Here is an 11549-nt window from a genome sequence, read left to right on the forward strand (position 1 = left end):
CTTAGGCAAGAGTCAGGGCATCCCGATGGACCAAAAGCTTCAAAGAAGCGGTCCAGGCAAAATCAGGGATAAGGAAAATAAATCAAAAGAGGTCATTAAATCCTCAACAAAAACAAAATATGGTGACTGCCATTTCAAGAAAATCTCATCTTGAATCCTCATTTTCACTTTCGCACCTTTGAAGTCGAATGTGTGTATTGAATTAACTGAACATAGGAACTGGATATCATAAAGAAGAAGGGGTGGGTAAAAAATAAATTTTGAGCCTTATATCCTTTTGTTTCAAAAAATCGTGAACCAGTCCACATTACAACCCTTAAAAGACCTAATTGAGGCAGAGTTTATTCTAAAAGCATACTACAACAAGGTTGTGTTAACCTGACTCCAAACGATTTTTGTTAATCATTTGATCGCACTAACTTGCATACTGTGAATGACTAGATCATCATTGTGTTCTTATCAATGACCCATTCACTGTATTTCACTCGTTCATATCAATAAATTTTGATTTCAAATTTTTGCATAAGCACTGCATTAAAATTACCATTTTTGAACGAACAATCTTATTTGTAAGTCAACACTTAGCATCAAGGAAATTCCAACAATATACAGTTGAAAAACTTGATAAAGTGAAAGAGTTCTTGTCAGGGGAAAATCACTTTGAGTATCGGTCAATCCAAGCCAATCACCCTAAGGGTCATCTAGCCAAGAGTAATTTGCTTCAAGACTCAGACAGGGGCAAGCCACCTCAAAAGCTCACTGAGTCCAACTATCTAAGGACATACAATCAGAAGTCTACCATTCCAGGTCTTGGTTAGTCAGGGTTAGATCATTGCGGTATTCAAACATTGGGGCAAGCCATCTTGATATCGTCTCATGTCAAGTTGTTCCAAACTCACTTTCAAGGTGAACATTTTCAAAGACCCAACAGATTGAGGCAAGATGAGCCACAGAGGGGAAAAACCTCTTTCTTCATGCTTTCAAACTACTCAAACAAATTATGCCACACGTCAATAACTATTGAGTTTAGGATGAGTGCCCGAAAATTATGCTAGCACGATTCATTAATCCTCCAAGAGGATCCCATTGGCTAAGTTGTGACTGTCAAGCTTGATAGATTCCTCCTTTGACAATATCTATCACAAAATATTTGGTTGAGTTCTCGGTGTTAAGGAATCATGACCTCCATAAAAAGCCTTTACAAACTCTCAGTCCACTCAAGTGTAAACATTTTCATATCATGATCATTCATATATCATGCATAAAAACAAACTCAAATCATGCATAGCCGAAATATACTTCACGCTCATTTTATATTGACCCAGGTCTTGTTGTTGATCCTATATCCTTTGACCTCTAAATCCAGTTTGTCTTTGGTGACCTTAAACCATCATCCGGTTTTTTTTCAGTCATTTTCAAGTCCAACTCAGTTGGCACCTATCAATTTTTTTTCCATGAGGTTCAGTTCCTTTTTGGATTATCCGATGAATTTCCGGATTACTCCTTTGTTTATTGATGTATTTCTATAACTTGTCTGATGTGTTTCCAGATGTTTCCCCACCTATCCGATGTGCTCTCGGATGTGTTTGTATTCTGATGTATTTCCAGAATTTCCTTGATGTATTACCAGATGTGTCTTTATTCTGCTGTATTTCCGGAATATCACTTGTAATTATGATGCATTTCCAGAATTTCTTTCTTTTACTCTCTGAAGAATTCCCAGACATGTCATTTTGTTCTGACGCCCTTCCAGAACCCCTATGCCACTCCCTGGAATTATTTCAAGACTCACCGGTGTCTCCTAAAATTCAGGTGTTACTAGGCATTATTCGAAGCTCAGTGGTCACTAGAACTCAGTTTAAACCCATTTTTTGTTGGCATCATTGTCACTACGTTTGTAAATACAATCGTGATTGGTATCTGAAGTTTGGTTATCGCCAACATCATTTCGAGTCCAATTGTTGTTGGCAAAATCTGTTAAAAGCTGGTTGTAATCCATTGTTACAGTCAAAGTCCAATTGTTGTTGGCAAAATCTGTTAAAAGCTGGTTGTAATCCATTACTTACGGTCAAAGTCCAATTGTTGTTGGCAAACTCCGTTAGAAGCTGGTTGTAATCCATTGCTTACAGTCAAAGTCCAATTGTTGTTGGCAAAATCTGTTAAAAGCTGGTTGTAATCCATTGCTTATAGTCAAAGTCCAATTGTTGTTGGCAAAATCTGTTAAAAGCTGGTTGTAATCCATTGCTTAAAGTCAAAGTCCAATTGTTGTTGGCGAAATCCGTTAAAAGTTGGTTGTAATCCATTACTTACGATTAAAAGTCCAATTGTTGTTGGCACGTACAGAGAGTTTAATTATCCTGTCTTTCCTGATGGTTCCGTGAAAGTCATGTATGACTCATCATCTTGAGGAATTCTCAGAAGCTTGGAGGTTTTTCGTGTTAGAAAACTCCAATGATGTTGGTTTTGTTTGATTTCTTTGTAAAGAATCATCGTAGCCTTTTGCGTGGATGATCTACTTATAAGAAGACTCCCGTTTATCTTTGTTTTGCATAAATTCCCTATTAGGAATCTCCAAAATCTTTGATTGGATGAATTTCTTGTGAGAAATCTCCAGAATTGTCAGATGTATTCTAAAGTGTCAGGTCATGTATGAACCTATTGATGAAACTTAATATGTATGTTTTCAGTATTTTCAGGTCATGTATGAACCTATGGTTGAAGTTTTCTTTGTGTTTTCTAGTTTGTTAGGTCACGTCTGAACCTGTTAATAAATTCTTTGACTTTCTCCAGAATCGTCAGGTCATGTCTGAACTTGTTGTTGAAACACTTGGAATTTTCCAATGTTGTCAGGTCATGTTTGAGCCTGTTGATGGAACTTTTGTTTGTTTATTTTCTACTATTGTCAGGTCATGTTTGAACCTATTGATAAAATCTTTTGATGTCCCCTGACATTGTCAGGTCATGATTGAACCAGTTGTTGAAAATTCTTTGAATGTTCCTGTTTTGTCAGGTCATGTATGAACCTGCTTTTGAAAATTCTTTGAATAATCAAGTGTTGTCAGATCATGTATGAACCTGTTGTTGAAAATTCTCTAAATGTACCAGCATTGTCAGGTCATGTATGAACTCGTTGCTGTTGAGCCTTTATTTCAGTATTGTCAGGTCATGTCTGAACCTGTTTTGAAGAATCTTTTTCTTTGATTATTTCAGTGTTGTCAGGTCATGTATGAACCTGTTGCTGAACTTTTTGTTCCAATGTTGTCAAGTCATGTATGAACTTGTTGTGGAAATTTTCTCAAAATGTTCAAGTCGGTCATCAGGTCATGTATGAACCTGTCGATGTACTCTTTTTGAATTTTTCTGAGTTTGTTAGGTCATGTCTGAACCTGCTGTCAGAACTTCTTGATATTCCCCAGCATTGTCAGGTCATGTATGAACCTGTTGTAGAAAATTTTCTTATTCGGGTTTAGTAAGTCATGTGTGAACTTACTGCCGAAATCTCTTGTATTCTAAGTTTGGCTAATCGAATTTCACTTTGAGTACTCTCTAGTGTGTGTCTGATTCTCCAGCAGGATTATTTTCCCCAACAAGTTGGTTTTTACCATTTGTCTGTCTCCCTGTGGACCATCAGCATTCCCCACAGATTGGTTTGTCTAGTAGCATCTCCTGTTAAGGGTTCACCATATCCCTAGCAGATAAAAATTATAAAAAAAAGAGAATCTTGCATCCATGCATATCATATCATAGCATTTTCATTTCAGGATCAAAATCCGAGTCTTCTTAGTATTTAACTATCTCCCACTATGATCATATGAAGAGTGTCCTACTTCATATTCTCTAGTTGAAGATACTTAAATAGGGGCAACTGTCACACCCCAATTTTGACCCTGAATCGCTGATTCAATATATTCATCATAGCTATTGCGTGTCTACATAGCATACCATGCATTCCATACCGCATAGTGCCTAGAATATCAGTCGAAATAATTTTTTCGGATCTACAAGCAAACCGGTTGAATTAATCGATGGGTGTGCGTCAAATCAGTGGACGGAAACTTTTAAAATCAAGCTTCCAGACATCAACTTTATTAATCTACGTTTCGCGTAGTTTAATCTGGTATGCTCGATTTATTTTTCAGCTAATTTTTCGGCCATTTTTTTATCAGCTCAAGCCTGTTTAACTGGTCAAAATTTATTTCAAAATTAAAAGAAACGCTGTATTTTTCCGATAAGTTTATTTTGCACTGATCATTTTTGGTGCACTCATTTTTTTTCGGGCACTTCTGCGTCCAACTTTTTTATTTTGAGTCCTTTGTATTTTTAATTTTTCAATTAAAATAATGGAAATAATTAAACATATTTGTCTATATTTTTATTTTTATTTTTCTTTATTATTTAAAACAGTTTGATTTCTCTTTTAATTTAATCACTTCAAATTCCTTTTACAATAAAAACCAATAAGTGAACCCCTTTTTCATAAAAAGAATTTGTTTCTATACATATGGAAAAAGCCAAGATATTGCAGGCAGACGCAGACAAAAAATAAAGGAATCTCAATGTCTCTATTTTGATGGCATCAAGTGGTTACCTTTTTACTTTGAGGCATTTAAGGAAAGTTTACAAACATACACTCAGAGGAGGGGGAGACCAAAAAAAAGGACAACCCTTTATCCTTCACGTCAACCCTTAACAACAGGATCATCACCATTTTTTCTATATAACATAAAACAAATGCATCACGTCCAGGGGGGAACTCATTCAAACTTCCACAAAAAACATATAACATAACAACTCAAAAACCATAAAAAGACCATCTGAGATTCAACTTGGAAGAGATCCACTCCCTCCATTGCGACAAATAACCAAATTCACCTTCACCACCATATCTCCATTCTTCAAGATCCAAACACAGTCATAAAAAGCTCATGGAAACCATATAATCCATTACCACTTCAACAACATCCATTTAACACAAGCTTGCATAAAATTTCCATCATCTCTACCATAACACATAAACCATGAAAATAAAACCTTCAACCATGGTCATGAAAACTCTTACAAGCCACAACTACTCTAAACTCCTCCACTTGCATCATAAAAGAGGCGTGAACCTCCATCCAACATAGGGACCGCCTGCTATCCATTCCCTCCATGCGTGCAAATTCACAACTTCACTCTAATCAAAAACCAAACACTACACCTCCAATTGGCAATCATCTTCCACATCAACAGGGCACACAACAACCTATTAGGAATATGGGATCCACACTTAATTTCCCTGCATTAGAGAACCCAAACAACCAGCCATTTGTTGGTGGTCCACTATCTCAACCTGGCTTTGCTAATAATATATCGGTCCAAGGGGCGGGGCAGTCATTCCGAGATCAATTTTCTGTTCCTGGAATGTCTCAGGACTTCTTGGGTGATGACTTCAAGAGCCAAGGATCTCATGTTCCTTATAATGTAACTGATTTCTCTACACAGGCTTCTCAAAGTGGATATGCTGTTGACTATGCAACACAAGGAGCACAAGGTGGATTCCCAGGGAACTTTCTGAACCAAAATTCTCAAGCTGGATATTCACGCTTTGGTTCTGGAAATAACTTTATGTCTCAGGACTACATGGGCCATGGATCTCAGGGGCTTTCCACTCAGGTGGGGTTCAGTGATCCCTTGCAAGATGATGCAACACAGAACCATTTCAATGTGGCTAATTTTAATCCACTTCAATCACAGACGAATTCTCTCTACTAGCCGCAATTTATCTCCTTCGCAGCCGAAAAATCGATCGGCAACACAACCACCTCCTCCACCAGATCGCGACCGCGGAACCTTAAAGACCGATAACCTCAAGCTCACAACACCACGACACACTTTCAAACGCCACACAATAAACCTGAAACAAAAAGAAGAAAGAAATTTGTTAAAACTTTCACCGAACACGTTCCGTGCAAGGTGAAACTTCATGTTTTCGAATGATTTGGTAACACACACCACTCTCACAACAATAATATTACAAGATCAAAGCAAAACAGGGAAATATAAGGAAATGCATCAGAAGCCAAACTCGACGAACAACCACGATGCGACAAACACGACCGTCGTTGATGGCTTTTCGGTGACAATCATTCATCGATGAAGCAGAGAAGCTAATAGGAGTGAGAGATCCAGATCGAAGATGAACAAAGCTTCGTGAGGGACTGGATCAATTCGGAAAAGGGATGAGCAAGGCGATGAGTTTTTGCCATTTTTCTTCTGAGAGAGAAACAGTTTGAGGAACGAGAAAGAAAAGGTTGGTTGCTCTTTTTGTTCTTCCAATACATTGCCACGCGTCCCTTTGTGATAGGTTGGTCTCAATTTTCAAAATAAGTGGTGGACGAGGTGCGTTGTCTCACCCCATATCTCAGTTCCTTTTCTTTCATATTATTTATCTATTTATTTAATTTAGATTAGATTTATTTTGTTTACGTGGATTGTTATGTGTTTGGGCTTTAGGCTCATAATTTTTCTTTAATACCTTGATTTCATGAATAAACTCTCATCATTTAATGTGTTTATTTTTATAAAAAAAATTATATAGTTAATTAATTAGTTAGAAGTTTATTTGATGAAGTTGTTTAAATTTCATTCAATTAGTAAATTACTTGATGATTGGTTTGATCGATTTTTCATGTGTTTGGTATTTTATTTAGGTATTATTTATCCACATTCATTTCATACACATAAATATTCTCATTTTAGTTTCACAAATATTGCATTCGGTCCTCCTAACAATTTCAATTCTTAAATTCTTTTCACCATATTTTCAAAATTAATCCACACCATTTGCAAACTAGTTTCAATCATTTTCAAATAAATAATTTCAAGCATTTGAACATTAATCATTTTTTAATTTATATCCAAATCTTTCTTAACTAAAAACTGAAGAAAAAGATTACCTGGATGAAATATCCAGTCGTAATCCCGTATATTAGGCCCAAGTTGTAAGAGCTTGTAAGCCCTATGTAATCGTCTTCTCTTCAAAATATTTGTAAATATTCAAACGTATTTTTCTCAATAAAATCTGAAGAAAAAGATTATCCTGGATGGAATATCCAGTTATAATCCCGTATATTAGGCTTAAGCTGTAAGAGCTTGCAAGCCACAAATATTCGTCTTCTCTTCCCCACACTCCATTATTCAAATCATTTTCTTAATAAAGTTGGAAGAAAAAGATTACCTGGATGGAATATCCAGTCGTAATCCCGAATATTAGGCCCAAGTTGTAAGAGCTTGTAAGTCCTATGTATCTGTCTTCTCTTCAAAATACTTGTAAATATTCTAACCATTTCCTTAAGCAATTTTGGAAGAAAAAGATTACCTGGGTGAAATATCCAGACGTAGTCCCGAGTATTAGACCCAAGCTGTAAGAGCTTGCAAGTCACAAGTACTCGTCTTTCAAACTTCAAAATACTTAATTCCTATCTTAACCTCTTTTAATAAGGATGGAAATGGAACACAGTGTATACCGTGCACTCCTGTCTTGACTCTCGCCGTCATTGTCAATACGGTTTCTTTAAACCCCTTTCTCAATCAAATTCAAAACACTTAATATTTATTAAACACTTTTTCCAGTAAGATGGAAATGGAACGTGGTGGATACCATGCACTCCTGAGACTATGATTCGAGATGGATATCTCGCTCATCCAAGTTCTCGCCATTACTCAAAAATACGATGCGACAACCAATCAAACTCTTTCTCACCGTCGTGCGATTAATCAGAAAAACCCTTTTCATAAACGAAAGACATCTTGTTTTAAGGTGATATAAAGCAATGTTTCGGCCACAATTGTTGAGTTGAGATAAGTGACGTTTTTCCGAATGTTGATTTGTAAATCCATTTGATGTGTGGTATACGTCCGCTCCTCATCTGTTTTGGGTAAAGCAATGTTTTTGTCGATTAATACAATATCGCTTTCGCTAAAATCGACCAACAAACAAACATTTTCTACCTAGAACTACGTAAGCCTTGAGTTCTCTATTGAGATACATAGGAGCAGGATTGCGAAATCTTGTCAGGCCCACTAATAAAAAACTTAGGTTTAGTCCTTCGTCAAAAATCCAAAAATATTCTCCTCTCTTCTATTCTTTCTTTCCCACCTAATAACTTAAAGCCTAACATTTCAAACTAACATTAATGCACACAACTAACCTAACGGTTCCCGTTGAGTACAACGGACGTGAGGGGTGCTAATACCTTCCCCTTGCGTAATCGACTCCTGAACCCTGATATTGGTTGCGACGACCATAATCATTGTCGTTCTTTCTTGGGTTTTATCGATATTTCCCCTTTCCTTTTTAGGAATAAATATATGTTCGATGGCGACTCTGTTCAGTCCATCATTGCGAGCGTGCGATTGCGCTTCGCTTAGGTCGTGTTCTCATTTTTCTGAGGTACGACAGATGGCGACTCTGCTGGGGAATTTTTGATGATCTCCCTAAGTGAGTCAAGCCTAGTTAGGTCGTTTGTGTGCCTTTGTTTGTGTATTAGTGTGGCTTTTCTTTATTGCTTTTGCTATCTTTATTGTAATATTTATATAATCAGTTGTATTGGTTCCATTATGCTTTGGTACTTGGATACTCTGATTGCAAACCTTGTGGGAAAGACTTTTTACCCGAGTCTCGAGTAAAAACATAAGATGGGACGAGGTTGAGTAGTGCGGGTCCGCGAGATGAATTTCTCGTTGGGTCGGTGCGAGAACCTTACTTATAGTAGATTCTTGAGAGGATGTTGTCGCTCGACAAGTAAGTTGTCGTAAGCTTCGATATTTTCTTTAGGATCCATGACTCTAAGGACCATTTGTAGAACCTTAATCCTTTGGCCAACTAGGAAAGATGGTTGCGTAGCATGGGTCTGCGAGTTAAATTTCTCGTTGGATCGATGCGAGAACCTCACTTAGAGTAGATTCTTTAGATGGATTTGATGCCCGCCAAGTAAGTTGCCGCAGGTAGCAAACAATCTAATGGATCCATGACTCTGGGAACCTTTGTAACCCTAGATCGTACCCGGTGAGAACCTATTCTTGGAAAGTAATCAGATTCATCAGTACCTCAGACTTTTGAACCCGTGTATTGAGAAAAAAACAAATATGCATGGCTTGCATTGCATTCATTCACATTCCATTGCATCTTCATCTTATCATAATGCATGACATTTTCCAGACAAAATACAAAAAACTCATACATCCTTTGTCCATGGTCAGCAAAGTGATTCCTGACATGCGTTTAGAACAAAGAACCATGTCTCAAGATATGATGGACGAGCTAAGGAAAAGTCAAGAAGCATTGAAGGAGGAACTCAATATTTTGAAGAGCCAAATGGGATGGGTCATGGAAACCCTGCAAGCCTTATTGAGAAAAGAGGGTCATCCCATACCCATTGTTGTAACGAAGGGAGCTACTACTCCACATCCATCAGGTGTTACCCCAAGTCAAGGGAAAATATATGTGACAACTCCTCATCTTCCCGCATATGACCCTCCCTCAGGATGTCATCATCAAGGGGAGCAAAAATCAGAACGTCCCGATTCCGGTGCCATATAGCAAGCTCTACCCACAGCTGATCCAGAATGCTTTGGTGACCCCTCGAGCTCTCACACCTACGTCACCATACCTGCCATGGTACAATCCAAATGCTGGTGCAAAACAAAGGGGTAGTGGGACATGACCTAGATTCTTGCTTAGCACTGAAAGCCTTGGTTCGAGAGCAGATTAACCAAAAGAGCTTAGTCTTTAAAGAAGATCACTTGAAGGTCAAGTGCATTGACAGGTTCGACATTTGCGTAGAAAGCATAGTTTACCAGCTCACCTTATTCATCGACCACATCATCTAATGTAATCATACATTCTTGCAACCTTGTAGGCAGGTGTCTTGTTCTTTGAGGTATGCTTGTACTTGCTTCACCTCTGACTTCTTTCTATCGAAGTTCTCTTTCGACTTCACTAGCTGGTTCATCACAAAAGATTCACACTGAATCTTTCTTGACATTCTCAATCCAATCCCACTCCTTAAGCTCATCTATGATCATGCCCCTGCGGATCACCACTTGCTTATTCACTAGGTCGAATAACTTGTATCCTCCAGTCAAATGATATCCTATCAGGATCATCTGATTCGACTTGTCATCAAGTTTTCTTCTCAATTGATCTGGAACATGTCTATGTGCTATAGATCCAAACACCTTCAGATGACTGAAGCTAGGCTTGACACCAGACCAACATTCTTCTGGCGTGATTCCTTCTAGCTTCTTCGTGGGACATCTGTTCAGGATATATGTCACAGTCGACACAACTTCTCCCCATAATTCTTTGGATAGATGCTTGCCTTTCAACATACTTCTAACCATATTCATAATGGTTTTATTCTTCCTCTCTGCGACTTCATTCTACTGTGGAGTGTAGGGTGACACCACCTCATGCACAATCCCTTCTTTCATACATAATGTATAGAAGTCTTTCGACACATATTCTCCACCACCATCAGTTCTCAAAATCTTAATCTTTCGACCGCTCTGTCTTTCGACCATAGATTTAAACTTGGAAAATACCTCGATCACTTCACTTTTCTTCTGGATCAAGTAAGACCACCATTTTCGACTGAAATCATCTATGAATGTAACAAAGTATTTGTTACCTCCAATCGAATCCACCTAGAGAGGACCACATACATCAGAGTATATAACTTCAAGAATTTCCTTCGACTTGCTTCCTGCATCCTTACTGAAGTTGTTCTTATGCGGCTTTGCCTGCACACATTCTTCACAAACTTCGTTTGGAATGTCGATTTTTGGTAATCCTGAAACAATATTTCTTCTCTTCAAATCTTTGATGTCTTTGAAGTTGAGATGGTCAAGTATGTAATTCCATATCCATTCATCTCTGCTGGCTGATTTTACAAGGTTCTATTCTGAGACATTGAAGCCTTCAAGATCAACCTTCCATTTGAGTCGAGAACTCTCATCATCTTGTCTTTGATCGATACCTTGTAGTTCTTTTCGTCTAAATGCCCTATGCTGAGCAAATTTATCTCCAGGCCTAGTATCTACAACACATTTGAAATTACTGACCTCTTGCCATCTTTCCTTATAATCAGAACATCACCAACACCTTCAGCTGCTAGAGTGTTGTCGTTTGAAAATTTCACCATGTTCTTCATTGAGGGCTTTATCTTGACAAACCAATCTTTTCTTCCAGACATGTGTGATGGGCATATTGAGTCCAAGTACCACTGGTCCTTCAATCTCTCTTCTTCTCTTATTATGACCATCGACAACGTCTCTTCTTCTTCTTCATGTTTCGCCAGTTTTGCATAAGTTTCTTGATTCTTCTGCTTTTCTAGACAATCACTAGAATAGTGACCATACTTCTGACAATTGTAACACTGAATGTGACTCTTGTCTGGCTTTTGACCACCACCTCTTCCTCTACCTGTAACACCACCTCTTTGGTTGCCTTGGTTCCAGAGTTTTCTCTGATTCGACCAATTTCCTTCTTGCTGATTTCGACCAGT

At 37.9% G+C, this 11549-nt stretch overlaps 1 protein-coding gene across 1 annotated transcript in view; it reads left to right on the forward strand.

Moving 5' to 3' along the window:
* LOC127103871 (regulator of nonsense transcripts 1 homolog) overlaps window positions 1–5754 on the forward strand; it is a 28611-nt gene extending 22857 nt beyond the window's left edge. The window contains exon 2 of the mRNA XM_051041114.1: window positions 5333–5754. Within this exon, the coding sequence (XP_050897071.1) occupies window positions 5333–5754 (422 nt within the window). The remainder of the gene's footprint in view (window positions 1–5332) is intronic.
* The last annotated feature ends 5795 nt before the right edge of the window (window positions 5755–11549 follow it).

Source organism: Lathyrus oleraceus, chromosome 1 (genome assembly GCF_024323335.1).
Source record: "Lathyrus oleraceus cultivar Zhongwan6 chromosome 1, CAAS_Psat_ZW6_1.0, whole genome shotgun sequence".
Lineage (NCBI taxonomy): Eukaryota > Viridiplantae > Streptophyta > Magnoliopsida > Fabales > Fabaceae > Lathyrus > Lathyrus oleraceus.